Below are 22,612 nucleotides of genomic sequence, written 5' to 3'. Positions count from 1 at the left end.
GCTTTGTTATTTGCCATTGTGCATGCTAGTTCCAGCATCTAGTTCCCTACAGATCCTATGCATGATGACAGTAAGAATTATTTCATCAACAAAAAGTTAGGCTACAACAAGGCAAAACCAATCCAGTTTAAACATAGAGGTGCAGATTTCTCCATTTTCCAGATTGTCTCTGGTGGCCACGGCATCAGCAAACCTGGATTTGAGAAGTGGAAAATGTTCCCTGAATAAACAAATCTAGTTCCCTTCTGTGTTGAGCAGGAGAAGGATGTGAATTTGAACTAACAACATCTGAAGATATGCTGTTTGGTGTGAACTGTGAAGTTCAGTGTAAACAGAGTAATTATTCCAAATCACAATCATATTATTTTTAAATGATGTGGGAACATATCCATGAGTTTTGCTCACACAGTACTTTAATGTGATAACTTTTGTGATGAGTATGACTCTGTAGTGTGCTGTTGCCACCTAACTACTGAGTATTTTTTCTTGAGGCCGAAATGACCATGAACTTTATAAACCTCTTAGTTCTTATCCTGGACGCCCGCATCCTCAACGGCTCTTCTGTGCAGGTTTTAATACTCACAAAGAGATTAAATGAAAAGGGACAAGAGTAATTATGACAAACTTTTTACTGCTTTCATCTCAATCTTGTAACAGCTTAAAAACCACTAGATGGCACAATTAACTAAAAAAAGGGCTGGAGAACCTGCTGTGCCCAGTAACAGCAACTGGGCTTTTATACACTAAAACTTTCTTTCGACTTCTCCCATTAGGGGTCACCACAGCGGATCATCTGCATGTTTGATTTGGCACACGTTTTTACACTGGATGCCCTTCCTAACGCAACCCTCCCCATTTATCCGGGCTTGGGACAGGCACTAAGGCTTGTGCAACCCTAATGGCTGGGGTTGGTTTCCTGACCGGGGATCGAACCCGGGCCGCAGCGTTGAGAGCGCTGCATCCTAACCACTAGACCACCAGGGAACCTTATGTGGACAAAAGTTTGTGGACACCTGACCATATGATTCGTATGCGCTTTTGAACATCCTATTACACATTTAGTCCCCATTTGCTGTTATAATAACCGCCATTCTTTTGGGAAGATGTTACACTACATTTTTAAATGTACTTGTATAGGTTTGTGCTCATTTATCCAAATAGCATAAATAAAGTCGGATACTAATGTAGAGCGAGGAGGCCTGGAGTGCAGTCAGCATTCTAATTCATCCCAATGGTGTTTAGTAGGGCTAAGGCCACTTAATATCTTCAACTCTGTACAATTGTGTGCCTTCAACTTTGTGGTACCAGTTTGTGGAAGAACCACATAAGGCTGGAATGGACATGTGTCCCAGTACTTTTGTCCAGATAGTCTAAATGTATCTACCAAGTCCTAACTCATTTAACTATCATTAACCATCTTTAAAATCATAGACCATACCTTATCCATGGTGGTGCTTACTGGTATTCACTGGAATTCATACAGCTATGATTAAAGAGCAGATGATTATGTTTTGCTGGTTTGCTATGGTCAAACTAAGATGTTTTACGAGATATACTGCAACAAACGCACTGTATGACATCATATGTCTTCTTAATTGCAATGCTTTTTTTTTTTATATATCTTAGCCTGTGCAAGTTGAAAAGCCTTGTGTTCTCTTGAATTACTATATAGGGCTACAGGAATGTAGGAAAAAACACAGGGATGAGCATGACTGTTTTGTTGATAGGTTGTGCAGAGCTAGTTATTTGCTATTTAGATTATACACATACTAGCTTAACTTAAAAAAATTGCTTTATACTATATTTAGTATTTTTTGTAAAGTGTATCATACACATTTTTTTTCTTTCTGAACAGATTTGATTCACTGTGAACACGGGGCAAGAGGCAGAAATGCAATCTTGAGGGGACATTAGTTCATCACAGTATTAATAATGTAATGTTTTAATATATTGCATTCTAAAATGCAATAGAATTGACCATTGCATAAAATACAGCCATATTCTATGGGAGTCACAAAAAAGTTTTAAAACCAAAGTTATGTTATGATATGATATGATTTATGAAATCCTGATACAGGGAAATACCCTGTACATGTGTTATACAGTTGTTATTTGCATATACTGTATATATTTTAAGTAACCATTCAGCTGACCTTTTCCTCTAGGAATGTAGTTCTGTATACTCTTACATAAGTGACATAATGCACACTGGATATTTTCTTTGACTTTCAGCACAGTTCAGCACAAGTTTTTGTCTAATTTAAGTCATTCACAATATTCAACATACCACTGAAAAAGAACATATGAACACCTACAACATTCCCTACATAAGTGTATTAGAAAGGACATCAATCTTATAAGTGTAAGGGGGCAGCAACTGTATTGTGATCTTAAACAAAGTTGTGATCTTATACAAAGTTCATTAGGAAAACAAAAAAAGAGATTTTATTTGATGTCAAGAATAAAGTGATAAGAAAAGCTAAAACCAAAAAATGCAGTTTTAATCGTAACCATTTGTAACCTGAATGTGAAAATTGACTCTACCTCGAGGTAGACACATACGTGTCTACCTCGACCCTATCCATACATAATGAAGTACAGATATTTTTTTTTATATTTTTATTATTTCAGCTTTGGGTTGCTTATTAATATGACACTAAATCGTACTGGGACATACTGCAGAGTTAAATATAAAACATTGTCGTTATCACTTATGTTTGAGCTCTGGGGGAAGTAAGCATGATGCGTCTTTTTTTGCTGCATTAAGTTTTCTTGGCCGACCACTGCATCTACGCTGCACAACATTGCATGTTTATACTGAGGCATGTAACTGCATTGTGTCTTGTTTCTGTGCTAAGTCTTGGCATGGTGTATGACCTGTGACATAAAACTGTCTTCCACAAACTCACCTTAGCTGCAGAGCCTCTTACACAGCTGTTTCTGTTTCAGTTAATGACTGTGTTTAAACCTACATATGAAATTGATGATCATTAGCAACTGCTTGGTATAATTGGTTAATCATACACCTGACTCTGATCAGACAAAATCCTGGACTTTGTGCAAGTGTACAAAGTGTGCAAAAGTAAGAGCTAAAAAATAAAAGGGTGGTCACACCAAATACTGATTTAATTTGGATTTAAAATCTGTTCACCCACTTTACATTTTGTAAATGTATACAAACAAACAATTAAATCAATTAATAAATATATTCACAACTGACCTCACCAACAATACCAAGGAATCGCCATCATCTCTTATCTGCCTCCATAAATATAAACTCCACACTGTTATTTAACACAAACAACCCTGCACCCTTGTATATATTATGAAATTATTATCATTTGCACCACCTCACTTTTACATACCCTACAAATTGTACAGTCTATTCCTTTATTTATTAATTTATTATTGTATTTTCCTTATTCTTATAGTTTTTATTTTTATTTTAATGGCACAGGGAAAATTCATTGTCCATGTAACCCATAAAGAATATATATATATATATATATATATATATATATATATATATATATATATATATATATATATATAAGGGGGTAAAAACTTTTGCACTACGTAAATGGTTGAATGGTTGCTGTTCTCGAGCTTTGGGAAACCTATCCGGTCACGTGGCCCCGTTGCTATGGAAATCATCTGTCTCTACCACCTTGCCAAGCAAAATGGAGAAAGACGGCGTTAAAGCGGATTTAGACGGAACTCTAGATGAATTTCTTACTTACGACGACTATTTAGACTCTAAGATAACGCCGTTAGACCTTTATTACCTCGAGGTAAATTTAAACATTTCGGATTTCTTTCATTTCCTTTTATAGCCCAAGTGGCAACGCCAATATGGCGTTCTTGTTTAGTAAAATAAAAAAGCATAATAAAAATTAAAAAAATTAATTCAGTACTAACTGTAGGTTTGTAGACAGTGCTGGTAATAAAGTCTTAGTTGGCTCGAATGTATTTAATCTACAGTGATTATTAAGTGAGCAACGCATTTAGTCTATTATACCGCTAGATGGCGCCATTAAAGTGCTGTAAATTTAATTTACTCTGCGCCCATAAAAGGAAGTGCGGAAATGACCATATATGGTGTCTAATTTATAACATCATAAATAGTGTTTGGATTTCAATTATATAGTCACGTTTGGGGTCCATTATATGATGCAAATTACACTAATTGTATATGCTAGATATCTATATATGGGCCAAGATACAAAATTATATGTGAACAATATGATACAAATCACCCATAAGCAAATCACAATGAGTGTTGTGAAATATTTGTTAAATAAAATACAATTATTAATCTAATAATATAAAATACATAAGTATGTAATAATATGTGCAAACGATAAAAAAAAAAATTCAAGGTTATTGTAATTGTCTGTTACAAAACAATTAAATAAATAAAAACTAAAGATTAAACCAAACATTTTGAACCTGAAATTTGTATAAAAAAGAAAAATCATGATTGCAATGGTGCAATGAATTAATCCTGTATTTAGTTTTATAGTAAACTAAGAAAACTTCCTGTCATTCCATTACTTTTAATTCAAATTAAAATACAGGATTCAATTTACATAGGTTTTAGGTTTCCAAACAAACACAACAAAATAATTCCTTTAAGTGTTTGTGTCCTTTAAGTAGCTTTAACTCAAAAGCTAAGAGTACAAATGATCTATAGTGAGCATAATGCTCATAATAATTTTTTGCTTTTTTACCTTCACTGTCAAATCCATCACAGCAGACATTCAGGCATAATCTTAGGTAAGGCTTTTCATTAGAAGTTAATGTATTTGCTGAATACAAAATAAATTATGTGTTGAAACACGTTTGAGATAAAAGTAAACTTAGACCAACAAATCCTCGAATTGTTCAATTGAACTCTGGACACAAATTTTCTTTGAATAAAAGTGTTAATAATCAATGCTATCTAGAATCATAATTCAGGGAAGAAAATGTAATATATAAAAGACGTTCTTTTGTTAATATGTAGTTCCGTAATTTTCTTCAAGTTAGGTATGTGATCCTTTAATAAGATTTTATGGCTCACTGCATTGCTGTGGTCATATACAGAGTTGCATAATCTAACAATATCATTACATAAGGTTACAATTTAGTGCTCTCTCTTGCTCTGTCATCTACTTCATCCAAGCGTTGCAGGTACTTCTGCCTGGTATGAATCCTGGGAACATTCTGTCTGGACCCCCCAAGGACCCAAGTCGGATTTCCAAATAACATTTTTCCGTCTGACTGCTTGCTTACTTGGGATTTGTTAATGTGGTGCTCAGGAGATGAGGTTTATAAATAATTCAAACATTAGGTGGAGGAATTGTCCGCAATAGTGAACTCATTATGTGTTTTGTTAACTATGATTACCCCAAGGGGACAGTTTCAGACACATGTTAGGGATCATTTTTCATTGCCATGGCTCATTTTGGGTTGCAGAAATGTGTGCGTCATAAAGTTTATGGTTTCAGGTATTCACAGCAGTGACTCTTGTTGTCATTCCAAGTCAACCATCCCATATGGAACTTTATTTAAATAAGCCTTTATTTAGTTAATTAGCTGTCAATAACTCACAAGTGTATTATAAACTTTTATACCACAGTGCTGTTAAATTCTCAAATCTGATTGGTCAGAAAAGCTTGAATAATAGCAGCTCGGACAGTAGTGGTAGGCTGCAAGGGACCTTTCAAGTTTGTTGTTCGCACTTGTTCGACATTTGTTTCTATAGTAACAAGTAACACAGAGGATTGTGAGGCAGATGTTCCCAATTTACAGCTAATAATAAGCATATAATGCCGCAAATAGAATATAAATGCCGCAAATATATACAGTATATAAAAAAACATTTTCTTATTTTCATTTATTTCTTTTTTAAACATTGTTTATATGGTGAAGTTTCTGTGAAGAGTCGTTTAGTTAACATTTATGGAAGGGGTCTCCAGTGCCAGCATACTGTAACAATCAGTGAGTTTTGCAACTTCTATCTCTGTTGATTTTCCTCTCAAAGGCCATGGTAAAAACACAGCTCTGGGATGTAGTGTTATTTACTAATCATGGTTCGGGAAGTTTTTTTAGGAGGCTTCATCTTATTTACATTTGCATGATACTGTAGGATGAATATACCCTGATCTTCAAGGGTGTGAATTGCTTTTTACAGTGACTTTGCAGCTTGTCAAGATATATATATATATATATATATATATATATATATATAAAATTATTATTAAAAACCAATTGTTTTCTTATAATAATATTTGGTAACTATTTCACTCCTTTGATTCCACTTAACACATGCTGCTATGTTTACTAGTTTATAATTTCTTCAGATCACAGCGGTCTTCATGAAAAGAATAAGTCTCCACCTTTGCCACCTCAAAATGCTTGAAACAATTTAGCTGCCTTTAGATTTAAATTAAGAGCTTCCACTTTTTCCCCCACATTGCTGCTCCTTCCTAACCAGTCCGGCTTCACCAGCTCATTTCCCCATGGCCACATAAAAGCAGACATTTTGTTTGAAGGCCCAGGAAGTCTTTCTAAGTTATGTGGCTATTGCATGATCCATGTTGAATCGACTCACTGACATGCAACCGAAATCCTTGATCCAGAAAGCCATGGTGTGTTTTAAGGATGATGTTTTAGCACCAATCTATATCCAGCTACACTAAACTAGCATCAACCTACTCCAGACTAGCAGTTACTATATTTACCTGCAAAGTGAAATTTGTAATGCATTGGTATAAAGTAGGTAATACTTGATCACTGTTATTCACTTCGTTGAAAGCACCCCCTTCTGGCCTGTGCAGAACTCACCAGATCTGATTATTGCTCTTTCAGGATGAGAAGTTGGCTCGCCAGGTGGTGGAGCTGGGCCTCAGGGGCACTGGCGAGGTCTTGAAGAGAGAGGAATTCGAGAGCAGGAAAGCAGCTGCTCAGGCCTCCAGGCTCTCCAAACGGAGTGAGCAAAAGTAAGTTAATGTGTGTTGACCGCAGCAAGGGATGATCTTCACACCATTGTGTGACCTTGAAAGTGCACATTTGCCAATGTGTTTTCCAGTAAGTCCATAACATGTTTATTCAACATTTCAAGGACAATGGATTGACAGCATAATGTCAGCCGATTACGTCTGCTGCAAGTCCAAAATAAAAATCTAAACAAAATAATGAATTCTGCAGCCCTGTTTGGTGAATTTTTACTATCAGGATGAATGAAACGACAAATTTAAAGAGTTTATCTCAGTTTGCGTCGTGCTATATGAAGGCATGCGCCAAAAAATGTCACCGGATGAGTCTCGTGTGATATTCTAGGACTTTGTTGCCTGGACTGGGATGAGAGTTAAAGCAGTACTTTCTGTGTGTTTGTGGGAGTTTTGGGATGCCGTAAACTTGGACTCGCACTCAGCAATGATTGCATAGTTGGTGTGGTCGGTCTTCAGGAAACATTTTTGGAGCACTATATTTGTGTTTTCTCTGGCTGCTTGCGGCCAGCTCCCCTGCCTAAACCACCTGTAGACGTGTCTCTTTGGCATTCGACCCTACTAAAACATGGTTAGACATTCTTGGTTTCAGCTTAAGTAAGGTAATACATCAAATTCAAAATGCTGATTGAAAAAAAAAAAAAAAAAACTTTTGCCGAAAATAAAGTTACAAGCAGAAGAAAAGCAATCAAAGAGCTTCTTTCTATTCCAGGTTTATCTGTGGTCAAAGTGCTGATCTTGATTTAATGTATAAATCACCTGAACTTGGAAGACACCATATATTAAAAACATTTAGCTGCAATTGCTTTTTCTTTAGCCCTACATAATCATATTTTAGTTTAGCATCCAATGGATGGCAGTCAATACAAGGCTGTTTTAAACTTTATCTAATTAGACCACCGTTTGTCCCAGTGGGCATTCCTTTTATCTATGAAAACCCATGGTTATGTTGTTAAGGCTAATAGAATGCACCTTGTAATTAGAGATTTGAGAACCGCACAGAGAATGACCCTGTGCACAATTAAAAAGGGTGGTGCAGTAGCGCTGTGTGTCTTAACTCTGTTTGTTGCTAAATAGAGCAGAATAACAATGTACAGCTCTTTTGGGACATTTATACTAAGATCAAGCTGAACAATATGTTGCATAATATACAGTCTTAATATTAACTGACACATTGAGCAGTGTATCTTGTTTTTTATTTTACTTTTTTTTTTTTGCAACCAGACACAGCAGAAATAAGCTGTGCATAAGCAAGTTTTATGAGTCGGCCAGTAACAGGACGTTTTCATCACATTCAGCTTTTCCAAGAGCTGCTGTTTTTTTCACGAGCGGTGTTTCTCTCGTCTTCTGCGTAAGATTTGCTCGTCTCTATAACTCTCCATGCTCTTTTCCTTTCCCTTTCTCTTTCTTTTCTGCAAGCCCTCACATTCTCAGAAAGCTTTAGTGCCTGCAGGTGTATAAATAGAGCTGTTTTCAATTAGGATAAGCGTTGCCCATAGCGTGCATCTGATCAATGAATGCCCTTGCACCTGTGGTAATAAAATACTAAGGGAAGAGGGAGATTGTGCAGTGAATGCTAATCAGATGTTGCCCTTTTGTTACCCTGCTAAAGGCTAGTATATAACATGCTCCATTTGACAGCTTTCCGTGGAGGTATCTTGCCAGCAAAGTGTGAGACGAACAAACGAAGGGATTTTGCTTAGCGAGGACTTGTGTGAAACTCAAACCTCCGCCCCAATGAAGAAAATGTGAATGAAAGAGATGCCTGAATGAATGATGGCTGTTCGGGTGAAAAGAGGTTCTGCATTTAGTTATGACTGCATTGAATTAAGGACAACAGTAAACTCAAGGTTTCCTTTGTGTGATTAAATGGAGGCCAGGGACTGTTTGAATGAGTCAGCCTCCCTTTGCTAGGTCTCTCTCTTTTCTCTTTCTTTTCCTGTGGTTTTCAGTGACAAATACAAATGAACCAAATAAACTAAAAAGTATTTTCACTAATCCAGATTTGAAGTGTCATAATTGGAACCTATCTGTATATGACTCTAAAAAGCACACAGTCAAAAACACTGTGCATATTGTAATTGACATAATGTTTAGATTAACACGCAGTATCTAGACTAGAAAATCAACTCAGAGCCCAATCTTCACGTTTACAATTCACAGTATCTTCACAAATCTACCACTGCTGGCCTCGGATCAAAAACAGCGCTGGGTCATGCAGGTCTCAATGTGCCAAGAAGAGGCATGGTGGTTTAACGTTGTACTGATATGAGATATTGGAATGAGCCCCAAAACCCGCAACTTGGCCAGCTCCCAGCAGTAAATGTCAGCAGATGTCGTGACCTTATGTGCCCGTAACGGGCACTTATATTCTTACAGCAAGCTACCACAGTCATGCTCTTTGTCCATTGTTTTGCTCTTTCCAAAAAAGGCCTCCGCAAAATTCTAGTCTTTCTACCTCAATGGCCGGAGGAGCCATCTTTCCTCGGCCAAGTAAAACTGTGCAACGAACATACACTGTACACATGCATCGAGTGTTAATCTCTCGTCTGCATAGGCTGAAATTGGACCCTGTGTTTTCAGGGCATAGACGAGCAAGCCTGTACGAAGATGCCATGGTGTTCAGTGGTTCCTGGCATCAATGGCTAGGTCAACATGAGGCGTGTACTGTACATTTTTTACTAAAGTGGAACAATTCCAAAATTATTTAGCACTGCTTCACTTTTAGAACCAATATAACAAAGGTTTCTGAAAATATAAAAAACTGAAATATCATCTCTTGTATCGTGGTTCTTGTGTGACGTCTCTGCTTATAACACACGCCATACAAGTTGTTTGTAGGTTTCTTTCTTCTGTATTGTATACATTGCATATAGATTTTATATATATACATATATTTATATAAAAAAAAATTTACAATCAAAACACAAAACTACAAATTATGTACAAAAAGGTATTATAATAATACCTTTTTAAGTAAACTATTATTTATCATTGTTATTGAGCCCAACTAGTTCTTTTGAGAAGGGTAAATATGTAAAAGAGCCACCAATTATGACCATATATGTTCTTTCAGAATAGAATAATGGACCCGTTTGAGCAAAAATGAATTGTGTGTGTTGGATAAAAGTCTTTTCCCACCTTTCATTACTGAGTGTTCCTGTTGAATGGAACTGTATATAAATCAGCTGAACAAATATCTGTATTCACTGGGCTTAAATGCCAGGTCTCTCATTCAGCTTGTTAGCGTTGAAAAAGAATTCAAAAATTGGCAAAAGCCGCTTCCTTGATAGATTTGCAATGCATCAAGGCAATCTGGAACAAATGTTCTTTTTAAAATTGTGTATGCGCATGTGTCTTGAATGCGGTTGATAGCTGTGAACGTGCTATGAGCTGTTTCGAATGAAACTTGGCGGTGCAGAAATTAGCTCGGCACATGTGTGGCTCAAACCAGAGGCTTGAAGGATAACAAGTTCATTTTTGTGTGATGGAGCTCTTGTCACGTAACTAGCACTACAACTCAAATTTGTTTGATGAAGAACACGGGAGGTCATGTCATCTACGATTTACAGTTTAGTAAAGGAAATTAAAATGTACTGAACCTTGTTTAGCACATTTACATTAGGAGCACTTGTCAGACTTGGATGGATTTTTAATAATATTGGCACTAAAAACCTACTTAGTGCTTTCTTTCAGAAGCGCCATTCTGTACTTCTGCACCACATGACTCAAAAACTGGCTCTAGAACATTTGTATGATTCACATTAGCACTTAAGCAAATGAATCCCTGAAATACTATTGTTTTAAAAAGACTCATGCAAGTTGTGCTATTCAATGGGCTTTAATTAAGAAGATTGCATTTATCAGACTTTTTTTTTTTTTACTACAAACCAGATTGCCAGATGACCAGACCATAGCTCTGTCCTGAAATCATCTGGCTCTGTGTGCTTGTGATCATTTTCATCACCACATGTAACGACTGTGTTGTCAAGAATTAAAGATGGTTTCATTTAGTCTGTTTTTGTAACTGATTAATCTTCATTGAGTCCATATCAGCTTCGAGATTAAGGAACATAATCAGTGCTCACTCAGGACAAATATGTTCTAAAAACGGTCACCAAACCAATTCTAACCAGATTTAACAAGAGACGAGCTGAATTTCTGTTATGGCCATAATGAAACCATCTGTTTGCTTGTTCTGCTATTAACCATTTCCTCGCTGCGTCCCATTTGTCATGTAAGCGGCATTATTCGAAGAGGGATCCAAGTTGGCGGAGCGGTGCAGCGCTTTTTCCACCCACCCACCCACTCTGGACTTCTTAGTAAACCATTTTTATTAGGAACTGTTACAGTGGTTAGTGACCACGCAGAGGTAGGCACCATATTCATCTTAATCCTTTACATTACACTCCAAGGCCTATGATGTGTGATGACTCATAAGCTGGCCTCTAATATCCCAGAGCAGAGGTGGAAATGTTTTTTACATTATATCTCTGTACAGAAAAGACAATCGACATTACTATCATCCACTTTGTAGTTTGACAAATGCAAATGTTAGATGTATATGATGAATTCCGCTAGCTGTTATGTTAAATGATTTCTTGAATAAAACTTAAAGTGGACCACCAATCAAGTTTTCATTGTTATTTTAATGGGATACTGGTACTAAAAAAGTATCAATGCATCAAATGACTGAATATGGTACAATTCTACAAGTTACAATTTAATATTTCAGTATTTTCATATTGTGTTAAGGTTTTTTTCCCCAAATTAAACAAATAGCAATGATCCTTTCTTTAGCTTATTTCCTTTACTTTTTTCAGTCTTCACGGAAATGAGCCATGAAGAAAGTGATGCACTGTGAGTTAATTTAGAAACTGGTGGCATAATACAAATGACACTAATTTAGCATGTTTCTTAAATATTGGATCCATTAAACTTAATGTGCAGTCTACAGCTTCACAATTAATCTTTTTATTATTATTATTATTATTATGATTCACAAACCTGCAAAGAGAACTGAGGTGCTTCTTATTGTCATGGTCAGACTGGTTACTCAGATGACTGGGATTCATGGTGCTTTTATGTCACAGTGTGGTAAATGGCCACCACGCTAGAGTATGATTAGAAGCCCTTACAAGTTGATGAGGCTTAAACCCACAAAGCCAACATGTGCAAAGCAGATTAATGTAATAACCCATGGTTTTGTGTAATGGAGGAATACAGCTACTTAGTATATGCTATAATCATGTTTAGGTCTTAATAGTATATTATTATGGGGCTGAAAATTAATAAATCATAATTAAGTATATAAGATTCATTAAAGAGACACACCAAAATGGATAGGCGAGTTCATACTTCCTGTCTGAAAGTATTCAATCATCTGACAAAAATTAAGTAAAGAGTGAGACATTATATAATTTATTTTGCTCTTTGGACTGCTTATGCATTGGAACTGTGTCAGATTTCTATCCGAAACTCATTTAATTTGAAAAAGAAAAAAGTGACAAATGTATATCGTTAAAATGAGGTATAAATTATTCAGTGGAGAAAAAAAAAGAGAAAGAATTAACTGGTGCCTATGTTAAAACATGACAGCAAACCTTTAGTTACGTGTTTTTAAATGCAAATCAGTAGGTACAGGGAAAAAACAACAAGGATTATGTTATTAAATATCTCTTGTGTCTAAATGTATGACAGCTGTGGGACTCATTTACAGGGTACCTTCTACATTCTAACACATACATGAAGAGTTAGTAATGAGGGTGGAACAGCGAGTACTTGTGTAATTGATACATTTGGCTCAATTTAATCAAAGGTGACAGAGGAGTTCCAAAAAAAGAGAGTTAAGTAAATTGTCATGCTGTGTGGAATTTCCCTTGACGTTCAACAGACCAAAATAATATTTTCCATAAGATTCTTTTCACCCAAGTACCCTCAGGAAAAATATTCCAAGTACTGTAAGTGCTGATTTTTTTTTTTTAGAAATCACTGTATTATTTAAAGTTGCCATCTGCCTAGCTATTGAGAGCTACATTTTATTCTCATTGAATGTAACCCAAAAAAAGTCTTCACACATCTGCCGCTCCCTCAAATACGTCAAATGTCTTCAGGGAATCCTTTTTTTTTTTTTTAGGCTAAGTAATTTGTTTGCAAATTGTGGGCGAAGCCACAATTTTATGATGAATGTCAAACATTTTCCAACTAAGGGATTTAAATGACATTTCATCAATAATGGTTGAAATGATTTGCACTAAGAAATTTCAGGGTGGAAGACGAGACAGTGGTGTTTAATGATAATTAGGATTTGGTAAGTATCGAATTTATTTGACGTAGGCGATAGAATAGCAGAGAGTTAGTGGTCAGGGCAGTGCGCTGTATTGAATTTCTTTTATTATATTCCAGGCGTTAAACACTGCCTCTCCTCCCAGCTGTACAAACAGATAGTAAATTTGAGCTTGAGCACTGCTCGATGATAAATCATTATTGAGCATGCTGGTCAGTGCAAAGTTAGGGGAGCGCCACAGGAAACACCTTTTGTCATGCACTTGATAAAATTGTGCTTATTTTGCTGGGCTTCAGTCTCCCAGGCCCTTAAGATTTATTAAATATGGTTGCTTTGTGATATCTTAGTTTTCAAGGATTTCTTTACCATTTACAGTATAATAATTTGTAGGAGAGCACTGATTTGGCCACTCTCAAATCATTTGCAGTTAGCATAATATTAAAGGAAAAAGTCCACATGGAAGAAGGTCAAATGTAAAATTCAGTTTAAACATCTGCTTGAGGTAGGAGGATTTATGAGGAACTTTGGCCTTCTCATGCAAGTGGTCATCTGTCCAAAGCAAGAAGCTCTCTCCAAATCCTGTTTATTCTGTGCAAGAATGAGAGAGCGAGAGAAGTGGGGGGGCACGATGTGAGCATCATCAGTCATCTCAACACACAAAATAATACATTTATATTATACAATAATATTATAATATGTTTATGGCTAGAAATATACTTTACAATGTATCATAAATGCATTTGAGGAAAATATAAGAGCTTCAGCTTTAGTCTTCACCTAACTGTTAGCATTTCTGCCACTATATGATTTTTTACAAATTTTTTTAATGTCATTTATATCACTTCCATGTATTAATCATTAACATTTTTTGTAGATTGTTTGCACATCTTGGCTCTTGCCAGCTCTTTACTTACATGAACTGTTAGACCAGATTGTAATAAATGGAGTCATCCAGCCAAAGTGTTTTTGATGCATCTGCCAGCATGCAGCTGAATGGAACATATTAGGGATGCCAAAGCATTTGCTGAATAAATTGTTTGAAAGATTATTACAGGAGGAAAAAGGTCCCATGAAATTGCCTTGCCCGTAAGCATCCCTGCATGTTAAAGTGTTGTTTATATTGCTGTAAACACATTCAGAGATAGTTCATAGATCTTCTGGTTCCATTGACAAGCCCTTTACCCCCAGCAGAGACTGTAATACTCTGTGGAGGGTCCGTATTAGGACATAGCCTTATTTTGATGAAGTTTCAGTTTTAGGATTGCCACATGTAGAGTATTTTCAATAAGTCAAGTATGTGAATTTACAATAGGAAGTAATGCAAACCTGTAAGGCTGTGCCATCATGGTAAGTTCATATTTGTGTTGCCCTATTCGATTGATTCAGTTTCAGTTTTGATGTCAATAGTCTAATAGCACAAAGTCAGCCATAATCAGATGCATGCATGCTAATGTTTTACTAGGAGTGTAAAGATACACAAAAGTTGTGTTTCGGTATGTTTTTAAGTCGCAGTTTGGTAAATTTTAAAACAATTTTTACTAAGATACCTGATTTATTAAATAATATATAAAATAATATTTATTTATAAAAACAAATCAAATGAATGCAATACACTTTCTATTATATTGATTGAAATGAGTAATTGATTTAATTTAATTAAATAGTTTACATTTCATTTGTTAGGCCATATTAGGTTAATACATATGTGCATATAAGTGTGTGTGTGTGTGTGTGTGTGTGTGTGTGTGTGTGTGTGTGTGTGTGTGTTTTACATTTAATATTACATTTTCTAAAGATATATTCTTGTTAACTGTTCTATTTATTTTAGCATACTTTAACAAATGTTTTTATTCCTCCTATCCTTTATTCATGTACTCTCTCAATATTTGAAATTGTCAGGATTTTCTTTTCCTAAGAGAAATTGTTGAAGCAAAGGCTAAAGAATCCATATCAATAGTGTTAGCAATGGCAGGAAGTGGCAGCGAATTTGCGCATGCGCAAAACAAACGTTTTTACAACGCACTACAAATTGTATTTTGGTGCACTACAAATTTTATTTCCTGTTGCCACAGTGACACTGCACTAACTCTAGTCTATTTTTATTCCCCTGGCATTGTCATGTATGTTTTTAAGTTTATTAATATTAACAAAAAAAATACAGGCGGAAACTAAACAAACTTGCAGTCCACCACTTAATATGTTTATTCATTCTATTTTAACCGCATGTAAAAAGAATTGCATTCGATAGAAATGTGCATCAAAATGAAAGCCTTGTACTAATACGTGTACTGTTACACCCCTATATTTGACAAAAATCTTTTAGCCAATAATAATGTCTTTCATTTGTATAACACTTTTCTTAACCTGATGGATCCATAAAACACACACACACACACACACACACACACACACACACACACACACAAAAAAAAAACCATAGAATTAGTCAACAAAAGGTAAACAAAAATACACACATACAAAAGTGACCTCCATGCAGATTGAAAAAACAAAATAATAATAATGAATGATATTATTTATTTATGGGAACAAAAATACTCTAAGGGCACTTTTACGCATTATTTAGTCCAGTATGTTAAACTCCTGTGTGTGTTTAGTAGTTTATTGTGTGTTTATTTTTTAGGCAGATGCGAACGTCTCTAGGATACGTATGTAACCCTTGTTCCCTGAGGAAAAGAGACGCTGCGTTAAAACACTTTGGGAACGCACCCGAATGTTCATGCTTTGAATTAATGTGTGTAATCATAGGGTTTCTGCCCAGAGATTGCCCTGCTAAGGGAGCATGATAAGTTGAAATGGCGGCCGCGTAGACTTTCAGGGTGGACAGAGCCGACCCCTTGGCGAACTGTCCCTAGAGGAAATTCAGCACTGAGTCAACCGGGCAGTACTGGATCCAGCTGGTGGTGCTTACACCACGAGCAGAACAGATGCCACCTGGCGGCATACTACCTTCTCATGGAGGGAGCTCTGGAGTGAAGAATGGTCTCTATCACCTCTCGAGATGCGATTAGATCCACCTCAGCTTTTCCGAATTTTCTACCAAACCTGCTCTACCACTCAAACCTTGCCTCGACAGGCTGTTTGCTGCCTCATTCAACCGACCCGGGATGTGAACTGCTCTCAATGAGAGGAGTTTTCCCTGGGCCCAAAGAAGGATCTGGTGTGCCAGCCTGCACAGTGGGTGTGAACGCCGTCCTCTCTGATGTTTGATGTAGGAGACCACCACAGTGTTGTCTGTACAGACCAACACGTCGTGACCTTTGAGGTGTGGGAGGAAATGCGTCACTGATAGAAGCATGGGCAGTTAATGTGCCAACGTAGATGGGGCCCTTCCCACAGACCTCGGGCGGCATGACCACTCATGATTGCTCCCCACCCCGTGAGAGACGCATTTAGCGTTAAGCTACGACCGGGGACTCCCAGCATGGGGCCTATAGATAGGAACCTGGGATCTCTCCAGACATTAAAGGCACATAGGCAATCGCCCCTCCATGAGAACCCACGGGTCCTAAGCCGAGGGGTCTCATGTACAGCAGACCAAGTGGAAAATACACTGGACGCAGCTACCATAAGCCCTAGCAGTTTCTGAAACTGCTTGACAGTGAGAGGCTGCCCTTCTCTGACCTTCCTGACGGCCATAAGGATGCGGGCAGTGGAAAGCTGCACGCGCAAAGTAGTCGAATCCCATATGACACCGAGATAGGCCAGATGGAAGAACCCGATATTTGTAAGCTTTGTCCCCGAAAGCGAACCTCAGGAACTTCCTGTGAGAAGGTAGGATACATGAAAGTACACATATTTTAGATCTACCCTGACCAGTCCTCAGATCTGATTTGAAGCACGGCCAGCTTGAGGGTCAGCATCTTAAATCATGAGTCTCATGAGAGAGTGGTTCAGCTGATGTAGATCTAAGATAGGATACAACCCTCCGTCCTTTTTTGGAACTATGAAGTAGAGGCTGTAGAACCCAGACTCTCGTTCTGATGGAGGGACCACCTCGATAGCCTCCTTTCTCAGGAGAGTGTTTACTTACTGTTCCATGACCAGAGCCTGCTGGCTTCCCACCAGGGTGGGAAGGATCCTGTGAAAACGGGGCAGTGGAGATCCGATCTAAACCGAGTAGCCTTGCTCTATAGTGTGCAGGACCCACTGAGACAAGTCTGGAAGAGCTTTTCAAGCTGCCAGAAAGTGCCTCAAGGGTATCAGTCTCTCGGGACTGACCTCCGGTGTGCCTAGAGCCTGGGCAATGCCCTGAATTGACTCTAGGGGCCTCGAGTAAGGCGGCCATGCCCTGAAGCACCGAGTGCTACATGGTTATTGTACCAGGCCCCTGGAGGGGCCTGGGACAGGGCGGGCAATGGATACAGCGGTGCGGCGCACCCCTAAACGGCTGGATCCCCAGAAGGTCCTGTTGAAGATAACAGTCCTCTGATCTGTCACCTAACAAGGCTCTCTGTACTTCCTGGTGGAAGGTGGAGGGTTGTGGTTGGGGCTGTGCCCGCCGAGCAGCCCCAGGTGAGCGGCATTGGAGGTACCGTTGAACGCCACCGCCTGTTTCTTATTCCCCTGAAACCTTTTAACCACTGAGCTAACAGAGCCTAGAACTGGTTAGCAGGGCATCCGGCAGTACAGCGCTGTCTCTATCAGACATCTCTGACAGAGTGAGCCACAGGTGCCTTTCTGTGGACAACAGAGCAGTCATAGACCGACCAATGGCCCTAGCAGTCTGAGAGCCAGATCCATCGTGTGGCAAAGCTCATCAAAATGGCTTCCCAGGGCACCTCCCACATTCAACTCATGCAGCAGGTCAGCCTGATATGCCTGTTGCACCACCATGGTGTACAGGGACACAGCGGCTTGACCTGACGAAGCATAGGCTTTAACTACAAGTGCCGATGTATTGCATAGTAGGGGCTTCGTGGATAGTGTCAGGGTCTTAAGGGAAGAGGCAATCCCGGGAGAGAGATAGCTGGCAAGCGTCTCTTTAACCCGTGGCATCGCCTCATACCCATGTTCTTTCCACCCCATAATGTGAGAATACACAGTGGAACTGGGGGTGTGCAGGTCAGGAAAAAAAGGAAGAGCTCGATGTGGACGTTGTGACATGGGTGTCAGAAAGCGTTTATCTAATTTACTGGATAAAAGCACTTTCCGTTAATGAGCCGGCCAAGTTATATCAAGCTATATCACATTGAGCGCCCGACCCTCACCCCCCCTTCTTGGAGGAAGAGAGGCAGAGCTGCATGTGCTCATCACAAAGGGAAGAATCCGCCAAAAGGCAGGCTTCCGAAGCCGACGCGCACTGGACCGAGCAGGTGAGGTTGGAGATAGGGACAAGCCCGTCTCGAAACCCTCTGCAAGGTCCAGCTGCGAACCCCAGCAGCTGGCACGACGCTCTATCTCGGCAAAAGTGGGGCCAGAACTGCAAGAAGCAAGAGCACCCTCCCCAAATAGTGCCCAGTGGGAGCGGAGCGAGACATGTGAGCACAGTGAGCGCAGTCGGCTTCCTCTAGAACTGACTTAGCATGCTCCGCTCACAAGCAAGCAACACACAAGCCAAACAGCCGGAACGTGTGCTTCACTTTCTTGCTTGTTTTCATTTCATTTTCTTTTTCTTTTTTTTTTTACTTATGATAAACAATATGACAGACAACACACACAGAGCACTTCATGAACAAACAGAAGCTGGCACTGCCTCACTTCATATGCGTTTTATAATTCCTGGTCGTGACGTCACCCTGCCAGTGACAGTCAGCATCCAATTTTTGACTGATTACACACATTATTTCAGAGCGTGAACATTCGGGTGCGTTTCCAAAGCATTTCGATGCAGCTCAAGTTCCTGAAAGGGAACACGGTAATCACACTTGCCCATCAAAATATCTTTATTAAAGTGGTGTTTGCCTGATTTCAAGCATTGAAAAAGAGAGTGGACAATGAACCAACTTAACTGCAAAAACTTTGCTGTGGCTTGTGGGCAGCATTGTGGGTTGTGAGCTGTTGTACTTACCATCATAATTTGAGAAAATCTGATAGGTGAGAAATTCCCCAGGTTAAAAAAAGAATATTTTTTGCCGATGAACTTTAAATTATGGTTTGTCAGTTAGATTTGACATAGGGCTAAATTTTTCTATAATCAAATACTGTGTTTTTTTTCTTTACTAGATGGTAAAATATTCTCTATATATAATTATGTACTTTCGTAACTTTTTATGGTGGCACAGGAGGACTAAAAAAGGTTTTGATGGAAGGTCAGTATTTAATTCTTGCCCATTTTATTTATTTCATTGCAATTCTTTACATTTTAATGTTGAGCTGGTGAGGTTGGATTTGCTGGTGAGGTTGGATTTGTTGTTTGTTTCGATTTGCTTCTAATATTTGCATTTTTGTAAGTGTTTTGAACCTTTCTATTTTCTATTAGAAATTTGTATTTTATTAGCTAGCTCTTCTTTATCACTTAACAGTTGTCACCACCTGGCACTGTGGCATCAAACATTTGTCAGGATACTGAATTACATTATTATAAGTGGCAATTTTTTCTGTTTTGAAACTCTTGTAATTATTTTACAATATTTTATCCTTTACATTTCTTTCACAGATAAAGTTAAATTTCCCAAAGTATTCTGTTACTTTTCTGATTATCATAATTAAAATGTAAGTTAGCATGTGAGTTTACTGACATCATTATCTGTTTATTTGAGCACTGTCTTCTACCACTGTGTAATAGCTGGGTCCTGTTTAATCCTCACAGATGATCCTCAATAAAGGTTAGTTAATTTTGAAAAGGAAAAGGATGAAATGTTTCTGTGTAACTTAGTAGGTTGTTTTATGCTCTCATAGCGTGATTTTTCTCTTGCTACTGGATGGGGGTAACCCCATTTACGCACCTCCTCAGCACCTGTGTTTACATTGGGGCCTTGGCCTCCATGACCTAGCAACTTGCGCTGAAGATGAAGTAGGTTCCCAGTCTTCAAATATGTGCTGCCCCTGCACTTTCACCACTATGCGATTCCTCTAAGACTTCCATTATGAGCATTGGCCAGAGAAGGGTATAAATTACATTCCTCTCTCAATTTTAAGTTTATTTTAACATGCAAGGGGGTAAAAAAGAGGAGAGTCTGTGCAATATTACTACAGTGTATAAGTATCGAGTAGGAATTTAATGATTGATTTTAAATTTTACTGGCAACAAAACTTTATGAAGTTGTAAAAAAGTACACAGGCAATCATAGTCACTGAAAGTATAACTGTAACTGGTAAAGGTAAAAATAAGGAACTGGAAGTAACTAGAGAAGTACAAGAGAGAACTAAAAACCAGAAGAATAACAAGGAGAACAGGAAACTAAGAAGGCTTGGCTGAAATATGCAATAACACAAAGAGACACAAACAAATGAGGATACATCAGACTAACAAGACAATGTTAATTGGCGATTGAAAAGATCTTGTGTTTGTCCCAATAGTCTACGTTTCCAGTATTTAATATCAATTTAATTGTTAATTGTTTAAATCTGGACATTTTGGTTAAACAAATTTTTAGTTTCACTTTACACTTGTTTCTTTCCCTGAATCTGTCCAAGTTTCACTGTCTAAAGTTTTTCTCTAAGCCTGCTGTTGGATAACTGTAAGAGTTAAGCTGTTTTATATACTGTATGTTTAGATTGTGTTCCTGCAATCTGAGAATGTACTGTAAATATGTACTTGTACATGTTTATGGGTTGGCAGCTCCATTCATCTCAAAGTGAGGGGATTGTGATTTTCTGTGTCTAGTTCTACACAGCCATTACTACACTAATAAATGATATACTCATACTTAAAAATAAAAATGTGGCTAACATCTGTCCAGAATGTTTTGTGCATGACTGTATCAAAAAGTTACATTATTCAAAAATAGTACATCTGAGACATCTCACTCTTGTGTGTGAAAACAAAGCGTTTTCCTCACAACAATTTTGGAATTCAAAACATCTGGAACACCGACTGTTTGAGCTAAGGACTTTTGACAGGACCAATATATTTCATGACAGGGGTTGGATACTGATATTAAAGTGTAACACACACTATTGGAGTTGGTTTACAGCTGGAACCTTTCACTTTGCAGGAATGAAAAGCATCTATTCATTCAGAATTACAGTGACATTTGTCGTATGAGACCTTATGGTTTCTCTCTCTTCATGTCATTTTACATTTCTTGGACTATTCCATACACCAGTAATGTAGAGTTTAGTCTTACCTTTATTATTGTGATAATTACATCGGGGAGTTATAAATAAAGCATAATGACCATCTGAAGTCTATTAGGAGGAAGAATTTATTTTATTACACATAACTGAGAGTAATTACTTCCTTTATGAATACTTGTTTTAAAAAGTGACTATGTAAACAGGGTCAAGAATTCAGGAGGTACAGTTAACAGATCATTCAGGAAAAAATAAGAAAAGAAGTGATATATAAAACTTAATAGGCCATATTTAATTTGTGTGAATCTTGCACATTTTAGAACAAGGACATACACATACACCCATTGTACACTTAATCTTTGATTTGACATCAGGCAATCTTTTATCCACTATGTCTTATATCCAAAACCCCCTTAAACTGGATGTAAAAAACAAGGCCCATGGTGTGCATCAACACCATATTTCAAGGCCACTTAGGCTTGTCCTCTAAGGACCATTTATCATAGCCCTATAAAAATAGTGACTGATTCAGATGCTCTGAGACCACATGACCACGTAGCACAGTCCAAGACAAACCATTTCCCCCAGACCTGTACTCCTAGGAGTCCTTCTACATGCTATATTAAAGCTATATAAAAATATATGTTTGCCTATATTTTTATTATTCTGTAAAATCCTATATGTTGCAGTTTCCCTATTGAAGTTCTCTAAACTCAAATAAAAAAGTTTTATTGTTGGTGAAAGGAATCATAATCAAACACAGAAGAGCAAACAGATATCTTGGTCTCCATCTTCACCACATATAGGTGCCAGAAAGTAACGAGCTTTAAAGGTATGCCGGATATTAGGAGCAGTGTGGTCGATTTTGTTGGACTGAAATAATGTTTTCTCAGAAGCTTTCCTCCCACCCGCTGAATATGTTTGCGGCATCTGGCAAGTGGATACATGTGTACTTTCCAATTTGCTATGTAAAATTGTAATTAAGGCACATCTGTTTGACACTTGCCCAGGAATCCAAACACTGCACAAATGTTAGATTATTTAGTTTCATCACAAGTAAAAGTAAGATACCAGCTTAACCTATAATTCTCACAGTGATTCCTGTAGTGTTTTTCTTGCTTTTAGGAAATGTTTTAAC

General features: G+C 37.8%; 1 protein-coding gene across 2 annotated transcripts in view; it reads left to right on the top strand.

The window, feature by feature from the left end:
* The first annotated feature begins 3,625 nt into the window (after positions 1-3,625).
* cfap299 (cilia and flagella associated protein 299) overlaps positions 3,626-22,612 on the top strand; it is a 64,936-nt gene continuing 45,949 nt past the window's right edge. For both annotated transcript variants that reach the window (XM_083527058.1, XM_083527057.1), the window contains exons 1-2: positions 3,626-3,791; positions 6,853-6,983. In XM_083527058.1, coding sequence (XP_083383184.1) covers positions 3,681-3,791; positions 6,853-6,983 — 242 coding nt within the window. In that variant the 5' untranslated portion in view covers positions 3,626-3,680. The remainder of the gene's footprint in view (positions 3,792-6,852; positions 6,984-22,612) is intronic.

The sequence above is a fragment of the Silurus aristotelis genome (genome assembly GCF_946808225.1).
Source record: "Silurus aristotelis genome assembly, chromosome: 23".
NCBI lineage: Eukaryota > Metazoa > Chordata > Actinopteri > Siluriformes > Siluridae > Silurus > Silurus aristotelis.
Note: the sequence above shows the minus strand (reverse complement) of the source record. Positions and strands in the feature narration are given on the sequence as shown.